Source organism: Salvia hispanica, chromosome 2 (genome assembly GCF_023119035.1).
Source record: "Salvia hispanica cultivar TCC Black 2014 chromosome 2, UniMelb_Shisp_WGS_1.0, whole genome shotgun sequence".
Classification (NCBI taxonomy): Eukaryota; Viridiplantae; Streptophyta; class Magnoliopsida; order Lamiales; family Lamiaceae; genus Salvia; species Salvia hispanica.
Window position 1 is genome coordinate 20,459,825 of NC_062966.1, and position 16,631 is coordinate 20,476,455.

A 16,631-nucleotide genomic window follows, 5' to 3' on the forward strand; every position below is an offset into this window, starting at 1 on the left:
CACAACATATATCAAATTAAAGATTTTTTTCATTTGGATTCTAACAGAATCCCAATTGCATATGTTTGGATGTCAAAATTTAAAATATTTTAATGAATTTTTGGAATTTTTCAACAAACAGCTAAATATCAACATAACTGTCATAACACGTCAACATAATCTGTGTAGAATGTCAATATTAAATTGTGTTCACGTACACAAGACATTGTGTTAATATGTTTAATATACTCTACTTACATCAGATTCAAAACCCTATCTTTTGTAGTTATTCTTTTTTATTAATATTAAAAAATAAAAAATAAAATTACATATAAGACAATTTATAAACCATTAGATCTTTGAAATTTTATGTTCTTAAATTAGTTATATCTAGCAATTCATCGAATCTCATAAGTATATAATGAATAAAACTACTAGTACTTTTTCTTTTAAATCCATGAGCCCGTAATTGACATTCCTCCCCACTAAAATTTTCTTACCAACGTGAATGAAGTTAGAAAGGGAATCCGTAGACAAGACTCAAGAGTGAATGAATGAAGAAACATCATTTTCATCTTGGATATATGAATTAAGTCCTCCCCAAATCCCAACTAAGTTGTGGCAAAATTTTTGAGTATGAAAATTAAAAAGTTATATTAAATGAATTAAAATAAAATATGTATAATCACTTAATACGTAGTACTTCTCCTGTTCTATAATAGTCGAGTCATTTTATTATTTTGGGACGTTTTATAGTAGTTGAGTTAAGTGTCAAAAAAAACCGAGTCCACTACCTCATATTGAGGGATATATGATAAGAATAGAAATTCGTCGACGAAATTTTTTTAAGGAGATTAGAGTTTTAACTCCCAAAAAATAAAAATCAATAGATATAAATAGAAATAAGGTTAGACCAAAATTTCTATTTCGATAAAATCGTCAAATTGTGATTTATTAGTAATATATGAATTGATCATGGTAATATTGAATCTAGATGAATAGTAATATTAATATTTAGATAATATAACGTTTAATTGTTTGAATAAAAAGCTATAAAATTGAATTAGTAAAGAAGGAAGTTAGTATTTTAATTTGAGAAAATCACTCCACTAATAAAAGTTGTTGTATACTGCTCTCTCACTTTCTAGATTCTACTCTCTCCTCGCAGCTTTCTCTCTCTCTCTCTCTCTCTCTCTCTCTCTCACACACACACACACACACACACACACACACACACAAAAAAAAAACAAACACATTAGAGCAACTCTCCTATACTGTGAATCAGCCCCTCCCCTGACTGTCGAACAGCCGACGTCCTCTGCAATCCCAGCAGCTTCGTGGAAATCAGCCGCCCCTGCATCTCGGTACACCTTCTTTCTCTCATCTCAATACTCTCCCTGTGCGTGAGTATTCAACCCCATTTCTCTCAAATGCTACATTTAATTTTCTGTGAATGGCCACAAATCTAGATTTGATGTTAATTAATTTAGAAGATAGCAGTAGTTATATTAGGGCATACTTGTCTATTCTCTAGATTTTAATTGGTATAGATAAAAGATGAAAAATTGTAGATGATGGCTGATTGCTTAGTGTATATGTATACATATCAGATTTGCATAATGGGTTTGGGAATTGTTGCTCGGGTACCTACATAATGAAATTAAATTCAAGGATATAATTTGATCTTTGAAATAAGCCTAAAGGTCTAAAACTGTAGACCTTGAAATTTAGATCAAGGACCCCAGACTTAGAATGTTAAGTACCGTGAATAAGATTGAAGGCTCTAGAAAAGTTAACAGTCTAATTATTCCTTAATGTATGATTTGATACTATTATCCTTATATGATTAAGGAAAAAGCTCATTGAGCGGTTCTCACAAGAATAAAGGGAAACCGAAGGAACAAAGGTCGACGAGCTTAGAAAGACGCATTTGAGGTAGTTTACTCTTTACGTTGAAGATTAATTTTATAATAATTCTCTTAGTTAAATTATGTGTTCTTATATGCTCTTGTGTGCTAAAATGTCAATGAAAGATAAATGTTAAAACATGAAAATATACAAGAATGTTAATATATACCCATAAATTGGTAATAGGAGACTGATAATGCATATGATTATGAATACGAGTTTGATTTCATATGTGATGCCCCTAGCTTGGTCTCAACGTGACGTGACTTACCGTTTCGAGCACTTTGGTGTTCACCATTGACTAGCACTCTAATGCTTATCGTACATGTCATTGTCATGAAGTACTTACCATCTAACAGCACTAGTGCTTACCGTTTATCAGCACATCCGTAGAGATGCCCAAGGTTTACGGTTCCGCCGGTTAATGTGAAACCGAAACCGAAACCGTTGATTTTAGAACTGTAGTTGTAGTTCGGTTCAGGTTCGAAAATTTCCGAATCGAAATCGCGACCAAACTAGCAGTTCCAGACCGGAACCGCGAAAAACCGTGAAACCGAGCTGGAACCGCAAAAAGCCACCGAAAACCGGCGGTTCAGAATTGTGAAAAATCATAAAAATCGCTAGAAATCCGCCGGCAATTTTGGAACCGTAACCGTAACCGTGAAACACCCTCGTGGTTTGGTTCCGATTTGGCAATTTCCAAAATTGAAACCGGCGGTTCCGAACCGTAGATTCCGGAACCATGGGCATCTACACACATCGGTGCTTACCATTATAAGCACATCTATGCTTACCATTTACTTGCACATCAGTTCTTACCGTTATCAACACACTAGTACTTACCGTTTACCAGCACATTAGTGCTTACCGTTTATTAGCACGTTTGTGCTTACCGTATATTCGTCTATGTATCCATGTCTTGATACCGAGTTTACCATTGGGGCTTATATATGTACAAGGTTTATGTAACTTGTGTGATGCTGTGATACTAAACTGAAACACAGTATTATATGAACTAGATGGTGGTATCAGATTTACAAGAAGTGTATCTAAATGTTGACTATGTGCATAAGTTTTTTTTATTGATTTTATGCTGCCATAAAATGTTACAGGAAATTACTTGTTTGTACATGATGTTACATGAGAATATATACTGTATGTATGTAAGAATTTAGAATGACACGTTTTGCATGAAATTGTATGTATACAGAGATATAGCAATAAGAGACTTATAGACTCTATTAGTGGACTTGTGCAGAGGTACGGAAAAAACATAGAAAAGATGATGATAATAAGAATTCTGAACTAATAAATATAGTAAGATATATGAAAAGTATTAATGTAATACCATGATTAAGTGGAATAATTGAAAGTGTTTTAAATTTTATATTGGACAAATTAAATATTGAGAAGTATCATCATAAAATGATTGACATGTAGAATTTTGTACTTGCTATCTTAATTTCGGAATTAGTACTAAATGTTTAATATACTAAAGGGTCACAGGTTTATCAAATTGGAAATTCTAGTCGTCTTTCTCTATCGATCACGCTTTCTGCTACTTCCTAGTCGATCACTAATTCCAACTTTTGGCATGCGTACTGTGTTTTGTCAATGTGTAGCAGGTATAGAATTTAAACTTTTGAGATCCGAATTATGCCGTGTTGGAAATTATCCAAACTCCATAGTTTTGTTGATGTGTAAATATATAACTAATATACTTTCATATGTAAGCTTGAGTTTATTTTGTAAAAATAACAGATTTGATTTTAACATAGCTGTGATTACAAAACTTTTTGTCATATCTTATTCGGTTGGTCGTTCGATCAGATAAGGGATGATACATTTGCAATGGAGCTCTTTAGTCGAGTTTATGGGACAAGGATGTAACAAAAAGACCGTTGGAAAGTCGTAAAGTAGACGATATAATAATAGTACCCGCCCCTCGGACTAGTGCTAAATCACCACTGGCTGTTTGGACATAGTTTTTTTTGATTGGGCAATGGTTAAAAAATCAGAGGCGTCGAAGGACATGTTATCGGTTGCCCCACAATCGAAAATCCAGTGATTATCTTTCTTTCCTACGACGGAGGTCGAGGAATTGGCTAAAGCTTCAAAAGAGTTTTTACATTCGATTGTGGGTTCAACGACTATGCTTTCATACTTGGGGTCATTAGGAATGGGGATATTGGATTTTGAGGGACTAAAATAGACATGGGTCGATTTTGAGGGCCCTGTTTGGTATATGTAGTGTGACTAGGGGTCTGTCTAGTTGGGCATTTGGGTAAGATTTGGGGTCTATTTCGAAATTGGGATAAGCTGGAGGGTGAATGGTGTGATCTTCGATATTTGGGGTTGGTTTGGGATTTATCAAAAACCAGGGGAGGGAAAAGATCTCTCCCCCCAAACCCTAGCGTTTTTGGCCGCCTCGCTTTCCACCCAAACCCTAGCTTTCTTTGCCGCCTCTCCTATCGTCGTCGTCGGCTTACCATCATTCCAAACTCGTGCTACTGAGACTGAGGCCACGGCTCTCTCCTCCTCACCATGATTTCTGGCAGGGGGCTAAGAGCTGCTTGAGACGCTGCTGCCCGTTGATTTTTCGGCAAAGGTGGTGAGGTCGCCCACCGCTACTGCCACCGCTGCTCTTCCTCCACCGCCACGATTCCGATTTTGTCTTCCCTTCTTCATTTTTTCCCACCAATCGGGATACCCGTGAATGTGGAAGCACGTTTCCTTGGTGTGTTTTCTCCCTCCACAGTGAATGCAAGAGAGACGACTTTTATCTTCCTCCCCTCTCTGTTCGGTGGTCGTGTTTCTGAATGGGATGTGTGGTCTAGGGTTGTTCCGGTTGATGGCCGCGAGACCAGTTCCGATGCACCTCATCTAGGGCATAGAGATATTGATATGTTCTGTGTCTCTGGGTTCGCTTGTACTTCTCGATTGATTTTGGATGAGTTATGTCGTTCGGATCTCTGGAGTCTTTGGAGATCCATAGGTCTTGAAATTTTTGCCTGAGTGCTTCGAGCGTCATGCTCCCTTGCTTCATTCTGCTGGCTTGTCGGTGCAGATCGAACACCTGGAGCGGGTCTCCTCCACTAGCGTATGTAATGGCTAGGCCTTCCCATAGGGCCTTGGTTGTCTCGTATTGTGAGACTTCATTCACGAGTTCTATCTCGATGTTATTGATTATCCAATTGAAACAACAGTGATCTCTTTGTTGTCATTTGTAATAATCGGGATCGGTTGTGGACAAGGGGTCCGAACCTCCAGAAATGTGAGACGTCAGACCCTTCCCTCCTATGGCTCGGTTCATGAGTTTCACTTTCGCCCAAAGGGGATTATGTTCCCCTTTAGGTTTGGCTTTGAGGTGGATTTCATCAAGGGATTCAAGTTGATTTTGGGTAGTTTTTGAGGTATTAGGTTTGGCTGATGAATTGATTTGTTTCACGAAATCAGCAAATTGAGTTGCCATTTTGATGGGGATACTGATGGAGGTTTGAGTAGTATTTGTGGTGGTTTCCGAGTCAGATTCTGACATTGCAAAAAGGGCCGAGAAAGGTATATGGGACGGTGATGAACTCTTTGCTGAGACCCCCACCTCTATATCATGCTCTGAAACCATCTTGATGATGGTTATCAAGAGAAGCTAGGTTTAGGTGGCTAGGCATATTGAAGCTAAAGGAATAGAAAGGATGTTATATTATTTTCTGATGTATTAGAATGATTTACAGCTCCTCTATATATAGGGAGAGATATTCTGTGTACATATGGAAACAAGATCATTCCTATTTTAAGAAATATCAACTAATCAATTACTGCTTCAATCATTGCTCCTCTGATTTGGGTGATTTATTTGTTTCCTTTCATTGTTTGACAGGTTCCGTCCCAACCATCCATGAGTTCGTTATGGAGTGGAGAAACTCAACTGGGACAGCTGAAACAGATGATCATTGACCCATGATGCACCAACTTCTATTAGGATCATAATAAAATATAATATGGAATCATGTTACAGTACAAGTTTGTTGATGTTACTTTACCTGCTTTGGGTTGGGGAACTGGTGCATAGTGTTGAGATGGAGGGCCTTGTGGTTTGTGGTAAGGACTGGAAGAGAGAGTGTGCAGTCTTGTGAAAACTCCAACAAGAGGGGCAGTTCCAGACAATGTAGGCTCAGTCTGTTTGTAAACAGATCTATCATCTGTGAACTCATCATTGGCATTAGGGCCTCCCACAAGGGCTCCATGGATGACATTAGGGTTGGTCTCGTTGCGCTTGTACCAAGTCTTGAACCCCTCCACACATCCAACAGATGCGTGAAGGAGAGAGACAGGAGCAATGGAGGCGCTCCTATGGTGGACATGGACTGGATAGCTCTGTCCATAGCCCACCAAGTAGCTCAAGGACTTGGGGTTCTTGCCAAGAATGTAGTCAGCCTGCATTTGCAATTTTAGGGTTAAGACAAGACAACCACCAATGTTAGAAAACAGGGAAGTGGGAAAAACAGTAGTACTTGTGATTTGGCGAAGTTGAGGATTTGTTGAGGCTGGATTAGGCCATCTGGGCATTGCACGGACTTCTTGGCTTTGGTGAGGTAGTCAGAGTAGACGGTGAGGAGGAAAGAAGCCGAGGAAGAGTACTGCAAGTTGTTCCACTCACGTACATAGATAAGGCCACCTAATTAGCAACAATAACCAATCAGTCAAAAAATGCAGCAATCTTGGAAATGGATTACATATATAGAAGAATGTGGGCTAACCAGGAGTCAACTTCACGTTGTATCCATCGTTCTTTTGCATGCACGCACAGGTGAAGTAGTCGGCTTTCGCCTGATACTTCTGCAGCGTGGAGGCATAGCTTCCAGCACGACCTTCCAGAAGCATCTGAGGTGGATATCATAATAGTTGAATAAGTACATTGTTTGTGTTCATGTGTTTGATGATCTTGGTTTACCTTTGTGAGAAGGATTTGAACTCCAGCGTACTTGTTGTCCCACGAGAATTCTTTGACAGCCCAGCCGGTTCCTCCAAAGGCGGCGCAGTTGTCAACAACATATTTCAAGTAATATTCATCGTTTGTAGCTCTGTGTAGCCATGTTGCACCCCATAACAGTTCATCCTAAGAGATAGAATGTGATTAACTAATATTTTTAGAAAATAAATGAAATACTATGTAAAAGAAATGGAATAAAAAAACTCACATAGAAACCAGATGATGTATAGAATTGCTTGGAGTTTCCAATTGAATCACTAAACAAGCCTCTGAATTTGTCTGCAAATGAGAAAATCTAGAGAGAAAAAAAGAAACTCACTTGTCAAATATTGTATATTTGAGTGTAGAAATTGAATTAGTACTAACTAACCTGTTTTGCATGTACTAAAAGAAGATTAGAATATGCAGAATCATAAGGCTTGAAAGCCAGAGAGGTGGCAGCCAAGGCGGCCGCAGTTTCTCCTGCTAGGTCGGACCCAGGATGCTCAGCGTCCAGCTTGTATGCGGTCCGGGACGTCGTCATGTCCTCCGCCCGTTGCCAGCAATAGTGATCCGACACTCCATCTCCAACCTAATTAATCACATTAGTTTCACCATGGTCACAATTAATTAACATTTTAGTATGTGTGTTAACATTAGTTTCACCATTGTTGACCTAGTATGTGTGTTTATTGCATGGCATATATACCTGTCCCCATAGCACATTTTGTTGAGGGTGGCATCTGATGAAATAATCAGTTCCCCATTTGATAGCCTCCAAAACATGTCCCATTTGATTTAATTTAATGAAATCTTCCTTAAAATCAATAGCTGCCCATGACAACATTGTCACACTAAACGCCATTGGTAGACCAAATTTTACGTGGTCTCCTGCATCATAGTATCCTCCCAGCAAATTCACCTAAAATTAAAAATATAAGTTAGGTGCACATTGATTCATATGAAATAATATATAAACCTATGAAATTAATTAATGCAGGTGAATATTAGTTATTACCCCTTGCGAATAACCATCGCCAAGGCCGGAATTACCGCGCCATTTTACGCGTTGGGTTGGAGGTAATTTACCGGATCGTTGCGCCTCCAAGAAGAGCAAGGTTTTATCGAGGGCGGCGCTGTAGTCGATGGACTCGACTGCAGTGGCGCCCGTGGCAACGAGGCCGAGTAAGAGGACTAAAATGGCGTGTGTGGTTGCTGCCATTTCTTGGTTTTGGGTTTAGAAGATGTGATCATATTTTTGTATGTCACGTTTATTTGTATAATTTTGGAGGAGGGTAGGTAGGGTGACTATGTATAGATGTTTTATGAGGAATATGAATGAGTGGGAGGAGAGCATAGGATAGTGGCCTCCACATTCTTGTATATTAATGCAATTAAAGATTTAGCTTTCCACGTTGGGTTTTTAAATGATATTAAATATTAATTCAATGAAATTTTATGTTGTATGGTTCTGAGGGGACAGGAGAATAATCTTTGATTTGGACTATAGATAGAATGATTATTATTGTGATCAAACTCTATGGTCCTATATAGTAGTAAGTACTATATAATATAATGATTATTATTGTGATCAAACTCTATGGTCCTATATAGTAGTAAGTACTATATAATACTACATCCTTGTATCACAACTCTATTTAAATTTCGAAAGAATATTCAATTTTGATTTATCGTGTTACAATGACAGACTCCACTGCTGGTCCGTGAATACCTCCGAGAACTTCCTAAAATCAGTCGTCAACCCAGTGCTACACTGGCTCCGACCCCACACTATGGCTGCTTTGTCTCAATGGTAGAGAAATGAGGAAGAGAAATAGAAGAAAACATATTAGGGGATTGATGAAATAGTTTCACCGGAGAGAAAAAGCTTCATGAGAAAATTGAAAAGAAGAAAAATTGCATGAGTTTGGAAAAGACGATAACGGAGAAGAAGCGGCGCAGAGCTGTAATTTGTTTTAGTAAACCTAGGAATTTTATTTAATGAGTGTAGCATTATTTTATTTCTTTTTTTTTAAGTGTAAACGTAAATACTAATAGTAGTATCATGATTTAATATGTTTTATTAATAGTCCAAGTAAATTCTAAATGTGTATATATTTAAAACAATTGTTATTAGTATGATTCATAAATTTGATTTGATTTGACTCTTATTTTTATTTACAATTAAATAACAATAATATTTGTAAAATTACAAATAAATGTGTTTTTTTTTTTTTTCATATTTTTAAAAATATGGATACTGGCATTAATAAATTATTGTGCTTAACAAAAAAAATGCAATATTTAACTTTTATTAATATATATTAATTATGTAAATATTATATTATGTTATTATTAATTATTTTTCGACCCATGAGTTTAATTTTCTGGATCTGTCATTAATATCATCGCCCACGTATCAATTCAGATCCAATTATCCACACTAAATACGATCTAGCATGAAAATAAAAATAAATACAATACCAAAATGAAACAAAATATAAATCACTCACCGCCTTCTCGCGAATCCCTGGCTCCACATGAAATCCACGCCTTGAGAGTGCCAGCGAATCATTTGATTTCTGTACAAATTGTCATACCAAACCCATCAAATTTTACAGCTTGATTATTTCCACATTTGAACACCACGATTAAAGTGGGGGAGAAAAAACCCAATTGAACCGGAGTGCGGAGAGAGCGGTTTTGTTGAGCAAAAGCGCCATGTTTTTCACTTCTTTTCCTCAAGGGTTCAGATTGAAGAGGCAGTTTGCTGAGATTTGTGCACAGTATATTGATGTGGGAGTTTTCTTCTCTCTATTTGCGAAATAGCCTCAATTGTTTCTGTATTATCACTTTTGACCCTTTTTAATTTGAAGTTGGGCCCGACCCGAATTCAGCGTCGCCCGCGAATCATTTGAATGAAGACGGTGGCGCCACGTAAGCACAAAACAGTTGGTAGCAACAGAAAACTCACAAGCGCACAAATATGGAAATTGAAAGCGCATTTCTCTATACGAAAGCAAGAATAATCGTTGATGGCGTTACGAGGAGCAATCTCTGTTGGAAGACGTTCAAACACCCGCCTCTTCTCCGTCCCTCGTTATTTCCCAACATCACACCATGTCTCTGCTTCAATCCCTTTGCTCAAGCCATCCCCAATTCCCCGCTATAAATTGGGTATGGACATATCATACATGTTTTCGATTTAATATTCTGTGCGGCTTTAATTTTTTGTCGATGTTGTTTTTTGGGTAAAATCTTCAATGATATGTGATAGTATGATTTTTCCTTTCTGATGACCAAGTTTGGAGTGTAAATTTGGAGAGTAGAGTTCGACAATGTTTGAATTTGAATTTTCTTTTCATTTCCAGGAGTGAAATTGTCAATTCGAGCAGTAAATGGATCAGCTATGGATAGTAAGCCTCTGGGATCATCTGAGAATTGGAAGGTTAAGATGCTTTATGATGGGGAGTGTCCTTTATGCATGAGGGAGGTAATCACAAAGTTGAAACGATATTTTTCTTGATCGTTGGATCGAATCATGATATATTATCTGATTTATTAGTGTTTTGAAAAGGAATTTTACCTGGAATCATGTTGTTATCAGGTTAATATGCTGAGAGAGAGGAATGAAGGATACAGAACTATTAAATTCGTGGACATAAGCTCGGATGAGTACAGTCCAGAGGATAATCAAGGCCTTGATTACGAAACTGTACGTTCTCCATCCTTTTTAGTTATTACTATATTGATTGGTTTTGTCAATCTTGCAAAAAGAATCTTTAGAGTTATCTGTTTTTGGCTTCAAGGGCATGAGCCAAGGTTTTCTAAAATGATGAAATGCAATGTTAGTTACAATAGACCTGCTTCTTTTGATTCTGCTGTAGCTAACTTTTTCTGATTTTCCTCCAAATCCAGGTAATGGGACGAATCCACGCAATTCAGTCAGATGGAGCCGTTGTGAAAGATGTTGAGGTTAATATTTATGTGTTTTACTCTTTATAGTTCTAACTCTTAGTTTCATGTCAACTCCATTTCATTGTACATGTTCATGTTAAATCCTCCAATAATGGACTCCTAATACTCTCTGATGGTTGATATCCTGTCTAGTTTACTTGTGGCTTTAAGGTAGTTCACACGTTCCTAGATGTTTTTGAAAATGTTGTCCTGTGTATTGCCAGTCATGTGTGCAGACAAAATTTTATTTCATCAACTTAGAAACTACAAGTTGCAAAACCTCCTCAGAAACGGCATTCCCTCTTCATGACAAGTAGTACTATTAAATTTGATGAGTGTTCATATAACCTTATCAAACACTATTGTGTAGTATATTTTTGTAGCTGATAGATGCATACAAACTTCTCATAGAATAGGTAGGTCCGAAAGTTAATTTTTCTGAATTTAGGTCGAGTTTGTTGAGTTACCTTTCAACTTTCAAACAGCATATAACACAAGAAATTTCACCTATGCAGGCATTCAGAAAACTTTATGAAGCAGTTGGTTTGGGATGGGTTTATGCCATTACAAAATATGAACCTGTAAGTCCATCTTCGACATCTTCAAATAATGTGTTGTTATCCTCTGTCTCTTTCCTCAACTTTCATCTATTGAGTGAACTGATGACAATGTGTGACCCACAGATTGCAAGCATTGCAGATGCTGTTTATGGAGTTTGGGCTAAATATCGTCTTCAAGTCACAGGTGCCTCTCCTGTCTTTCTGGACGCCTTTTCCACATCTCGATCTTCACTGATGTTGATGTCTTACAAATTCATTTGACATTGCACAGGCCGACCACCACTAGAAGAAGTTTTGGAGGCAAGGAGGAAAAAGGTATGCATGTGCTTGCATCCATAAATGATGCATCTTTTCAATCTCGTATATCATTTATTTTTCCATGCTATTTATAGTCGAATAAATGCCGCCACAGCGTGTAGGTCAGGCATACGAGAATTGAAGTGCATCACAAAAATCTGTATGTTTGAAACTACTAAACGACTGGATTTTGTTAACTTATTTTGCAGAAAGAAATGTGTGAAGACAGCAAGGTTTGTAAAATATAGATGCAAAGCATTATGATTCTCAGGCATTGGAATAACAGGGCTGCGTATTCGCTTTTGTATAAGTTAAAAGCTTTACAACATACGGATGTATATACATATAAATTAGTAACTATGTTACATCTTTTTAGTATTAAAAGGTTTCTGTTTATGTTTTTGTTTGATCTTTTTTTTCCATAAAAGTATTCCTCAAAGTGTTTTTCAAGTATATTGTGTAAGAGCATCTCTCTTGAAAGTTTTTGCAATATTCAAGAATCAATGATTTGTGTCAAATTGTGTTCAAAATTATATGTAGAATTTACTCATAGTTGCTCAAATATCATCAATGTAAACAAACAATGCATTGGCAACAAATAGAAGAATAATTCACACACATTTTGCATTGGAATACTAAAATTGGCTTGAATAAAGCATTGAAAGAAAGAATACCCTCATAACCAATCTGTTTTATACCAATAGTAGTAGAAATCTCTTCACCTTCAACCCCCTAAATAAATGAATGTCCATTTTCACCAACAATTATACATAAATGCTTCCATCAAACTTCTCTATAGATAATAACTGCGCGCAACATCTAGTCGGGCAGATCATTTTAACATTCGACAAATGAATGGTCACGACGAACATGTGTATATACCAACAACGGCATGTCATCAAGATATCAACCTAGCACCGGCTCTTCCTAGACACGATTCTTTTCACAAAGAACCGCCATCTCAATACGCACGCCAAAAAGTACCACCCTTTAGGACTTCTATCATTGGGACTCCGTAGAGAACAATCTGGCTCAAAATACTTTAAATGCTCGCTTTGGGAGAATGCCCCGGCCATGGTATCAGTGTCACAGATTGAGGTGTCCATGACCTGATTAGGGAAACCTAGAGGCTGGTCATACCTGATTTCCATTGGGTCGATACCAGGAATAGTCGAAGCTATTGGAAGCTCCAAAGGGATAGAATGACTGCATAAAATCCGGGGAAGAATCTACTAGTTGAGAGTAGGTGGATCTGGTTATGTTCTGAGAAGTTGTTGAATCTTGCTGGTAACTACCCTCAGAGAGCAAGTTCGGGGAAGGTTCAGCATTGGATACGCATAGCGAGGAGGTAGGCATATTAAGGGCCGATTCGTCTATGACCACAATTTTCTCATGAAATCTAAATGCGGAGGTGACCAATCTGAACTTACGACTTCTTGTCCAGCTTGAATTATCCGTAAATGAAATATCACCCACGGATCCCATGCCATTGTTAAGGGTCAAGATCACATCTCTGGTTAAAAGAGGCTTTTTGCCTTCCCGCACTCTCACTATATTATTTGCGAATTCGTCGAGGGTCCAATTATCTCCCTCGTCACCATCAAAATCTCCTTCAAGTACTACTATTTCCACCTTTGCAGAGGACCAAGCAACATTAGAAACAACTTCCCCAGTATGAACGTCAACTATAACAACTTCCACACTTGTGCCAGAGTTTCCCTCGATACGAGTGTTGGGGTTTGGTGCCCCTTGCACAGCGGAAGACTTGTACAAAACAAATAAATCAGACGTGAGATCTATTTGACCGATTATGCGATTAATCAATTCACATGTTAAACAGATAATTGCATGCTAGAATGCAAATAATTCATGCTCAAAGAAAGTAAATCCTAAAACATGAATATGGTTTAGGGTTACCGATTTTGATTCTCGAAAGAATCGTCGATCGCTCGCGCCTTCTCCACGTGATGATCTTCAATACTAGACCACGGATCTTCTCTCTGGTTCCCGAACTGTATCTCGATATCAGGGTGGGCTGATCTTATCAAAATACTAGGACTCGAATAAAGAAGACAGAAGAAATCCTTTTGGGAAAAGGAGTTGAAATCGAAATCTCCTTCAGCTGGGGGGGCCGAAAATTTCAAAAATTTCAAGTATGAAAATTGTGATCATTCCGTCTTCTTTATTCTCCTATTTATATTAAGTTCCTTATGGGCCCAGACAGGGATCTATGAAAGGTTTTGGATATGGGCTCGCCCAATTAGCTTTTTACTAATTAAATTGAACCCACAATTTAATACAAGCTTATATTGGAATATTACGAGCAGCCACTACAGAAGTAATATTGAACTCTCCCCATCCAAATCCGAAATTATAAGTAATCCGGGTTTCCACTTTTATTATTTATTTCCCGCGCTTAAGATATAAATGTCCATTAATTAATTAATGTCTGCTATGGACTTAATTAATTAATATCTTATTAATTCTAAGAGTGGACTTAGCAAGAAACACTTATTTATTATTCATAGAGTAATAAAACTCCAACTGGCCAGTTTTCCGAATAATAAAATCTTGTTCGAGCTCCTCTTGAGGACATTATCAAACGAGACTCACCTCGTGCACGTTTCAACATAATAGCAATCCTAGCACCGCTAGATATTAATCACCACTACCCAATATATCAGGATTATTGGGTTGCAAAAAACCCGCACCATGTGATAAGTCAAAGTAGTGCATAATCAATACCGTATGCTCAATGCTAACATATGTAGATTAAGAAATAACATTTTATCAAGACCTAGTCTTTCAGTAGATAGCATAAAGACACGTCTTGTTGTTAGATCCGTTCAGTGCTATACCATACCAATGTCAAAATTATTTCAGTAAGGCTTAGAAATATGCGGATGACATTGCAACCTTTCACGATAGGTAGCCAAAGCCTATCTAGGTTGTGAAATTCTTCTTTTTCTTTTGCAAAGCATTGCATAGATCCGACCGTGTTACCTTAAAGTGGACGACGCCCACAACCGGTCTACTAAGCAAAAGACTTAGACTTTGTTTACTTCTTATGCATTTAAATGTTTGTAAAACATCTTATAAATGCACAAGCAAACACAATGTAATAATAATAGTGATTCTATTCGTGCGAGACTGCTCGAATAATACTGAATCGGGTTAAAAGTGGATTGTAGAGTTTTACGTATACAAGCAAGATTCTATTCGCGCGAAACTTGCTCGAAACATGCTTTTCAGTATACCAAACCTAACAACGAGTCCCAGTGAAAACGGGAAGAGATATAGCATTCAAAATTTTTAACTGTAACTGTAACTGTATACTCTTTGGATTAGATGAGCATGGCTCTTTCCCAGAACTCCTGCAAATTTGATCCAAAATGCATGATGGTGTATGAATAGTGCGAAAATTCCTGATTAATAAAACTGTCTCTTTGAACCAAGGACTGATGGCATACCGTTTGGCGGAAACTATATACTTCCTTAATGCTGAGTCCACCTCCTCCTTGACTTGAGAGCTCGAGTCGAAACAAACTAAATATTAGTAAACGTCTTCCTTCATCAATCAGAACCTGTACCTTGAAAAGGAAGTACTAGATAGCCTACACATATTAGAAGTAATTGAGCACACAATTTTAAGTAGTTAATGATATTAATACAGGCATCTAATTGATGGAATTAGGAAAAGGTGTGCAACAAACAAGATAACATAATTTCAGACACTAAAACAAATTAGATGCAAGCAGATAATCAATTTTCTTGAGTGTTAAATAATATCTCGTTGTTTTCTGAAATATATGGGGAAAAATATAGGCTTTTGCCACCACGAATTTAATGACGAGTACGTGGTAACGATATCGACTGACCAAGTTATATATGCTCCAAATAAATGGAATGAAAAACTAAAATACAAGAAATGGTCAAAACAATGTTAATCACAGATATATGTAATGCAAACATTTCAATTATACTTACAACTCGACGAATCAGAGGCTCCAGCAGTGGGTTCATGAGATTTTGCATTCTTATCAAGTTGATCACTTCCAGCACTACACTATGAGAAGTAGCAAAAAAAGGAGAATCGGCAAACTGAATATCCTATTACTATCGATACTACCAAGATGCAGATCAATGAACTTTGTCTTAGGGAATCCAACAGTCCAACTTACCCCCTTCAAACACCATGAGTTAACACAAGCATGCAAATGCACATCTTAAAGCTCATTTTACCCTTCTTCTTAGATGAGCCAATTCTTAAAAACTAGACTACTATTAAGTTACAAAAATTGATTCCTCAATTAAATCTCCAAAACTCCAAGACAGAGTTGATCACCTCAACATACAAATGACTTACACATAACCCTCAAATAGAAATCAACAGTCATGAGACTCCCATTACTAATTTTCCATAGCATAAAAAAATTCAAGAAATGGATCATGTGCCTAAAATCATCAAAAAATTTCCCGAGCCCTCCAACTACCTTCTAAAGGAATGAGATTTCCTCAAACGCTTCTCATCAATGGAACCACCTTCTTCCCGTCCGTGGCGCTTATGAGACACGTCGACAACTTCACCACCCACAAACCACGGCCTCTGACGCTTTAGAATTGCAAAAGCTGGTAAATATTGGGTACTGTATAAAACTATAAATACGTGAATATCTGCAAATAAAATAATCACGGGTGCCTGAGTGAGAGAATCGGAAGCAAATTTGCTTGTTGGGGGAACCAAAACACCAAACATCCGGTGGTCCTACGGAGAATTAAATTAATATTTTTGGAAAAACAATACAACTGTTACTAACAAAAATAAATCACTCCGGCTCATAGTAGTAGTTTTCTCGTATGCATCAATAAACAATAATGATCATTACTGTGATTATTAATTTACGTCTCCACTTTCTGCCGCATGAAACTCAATTGCGATATAAGAGCATCTCCAATGATCG

General features: G+C 37.4%; 3 protein-coding genes and 1 long non-coding RNA gene across 9 annotated transcripts in view; 2 read left to right on the plus strand and 2 right to left on the minus strand.

Annotated features, from left to right (window-relative positions):
• The first annotated feature begins 1,172 nt into the window (after positions 1 to 1,172).
• Positions 1,173 to 8,320, plus strand: LOC125205014. 4 transcript variants are annotated; one of them, XR_007173692.1, is made up of 4 exons: positions 1,173 to 1,343; positions 1,831 to 1,914; positions 5,765 to 6,946; positions 7,269 to 8,320. It is a non-coding gene; the product is annotated as an uncharacterized LOC125205014 (long non-coding RNA). The 4 variants fall into 4 exon arrangements; XR_007173691.1 differs by having other exon boundaries at positions 7,286 to 8,320; XR_007173693.1 differs by lacking the exon at positions 1,831 to 1,914 and having other exon boundaries at positions 7,286 to 8,320.
• On the minus strand, positions 5,557 to 9,687 carry LOC125205012 (endoglucanase 5-like). Of its 2 annotated transcripts, XM_048103800.1 has the most exons (10): positions 9,529 to 9,687; positions 9,370 to 9,438; positions 7,566 to 7,778; positions 7,248 to 7,448; positions 7,086 to 7,172; positions 6,839 to 7,003; positions 6,645 to 6,768; positions 6,399 to 6,562; positions 5,928 to 6,321; positions 5,557 to 5,821 (listed from the first exon to the last, which is right to left on the minus strand). In XM_048103800.1, the coding sequence occupies exons 1-10, from the start codon at positions 9,577 to 9,579 to the stop codon at positions 5,751 to 5,753; spliced, it is 1,539 nt and encodes a 512-aa protein (XP_047959757.1). In that variant the 5' UTR covers positions 9,580 to 9,687; the 3' UTR covers positions 5,557 to 5,750. The 2 variants fall into 2 exon arrangements, with proteins under 2 accessions (XP_047959757.1, XP_047959756.1); XM_048103799.1 differs by lacking the exons at positions 9,370 to 9,438; positions 9,529 to 9,687 and adding an exon at positions 7,875 to 8,078.
• Positions 9,688 to 9,761: 74 nt separating this feature from the next.
• LOC125205013 (uncharacterized protein At5g50100, chloroplastic-like) lies at positions 9,762 to 12,064 on the plus strand. Of its 2 annotated transcripts, none has more exons than XM_048103801.1 (8): positions 9,762 to 10,033; positions 10,228 to 10,349; positions 10,464 to 10,571; positions 10,775 to 10,831; positions 11,329 to 11,394; positions 11,497 to 11,557; positions 11,645 to 11,688; positions 11,880 to 12,064. In XM_048103801.1, the coding sequence occupies exons 1-8, from the start codon at positions 9,892 to 9,894 to the stop codon at positions 11,916 to 11,918; spliced, it is 639 nt and encodes a 212-aa protein (XP_047959758.1). In that variant the 5' UTR covers positions 9,762 to 9,891; the 3' UTR covers positions 11,919 to 12,064. The 2 variants fall into 2 exon arrangements, with proteins under 2 accessions (XP_047959758.1, XP_047959759.1); XM_048103802.1 differs by having other exon boundaries at positions 11,786 to 11,885.
• Positions 12,065 to 12,581: 517 nt separating this feature from the next.
• LOC125203374 (calmodulin-binding protein 60 A-like) overlaps positions 12,582 to 16,631 on the minus strand; it is a 7,882-nt gene continuing 3,832 nt past the window's right edge. The window contains 2 exon segments of the mRNA XM_048101705.1: positions 12,582 to 12,840; positions 12,842 to 13,090. Of these exon segments, the coding sequence (XP_047957662.1) occupies positions 12,582 to 12,840; positions 12,842 to 13,090 (508 nt within the window).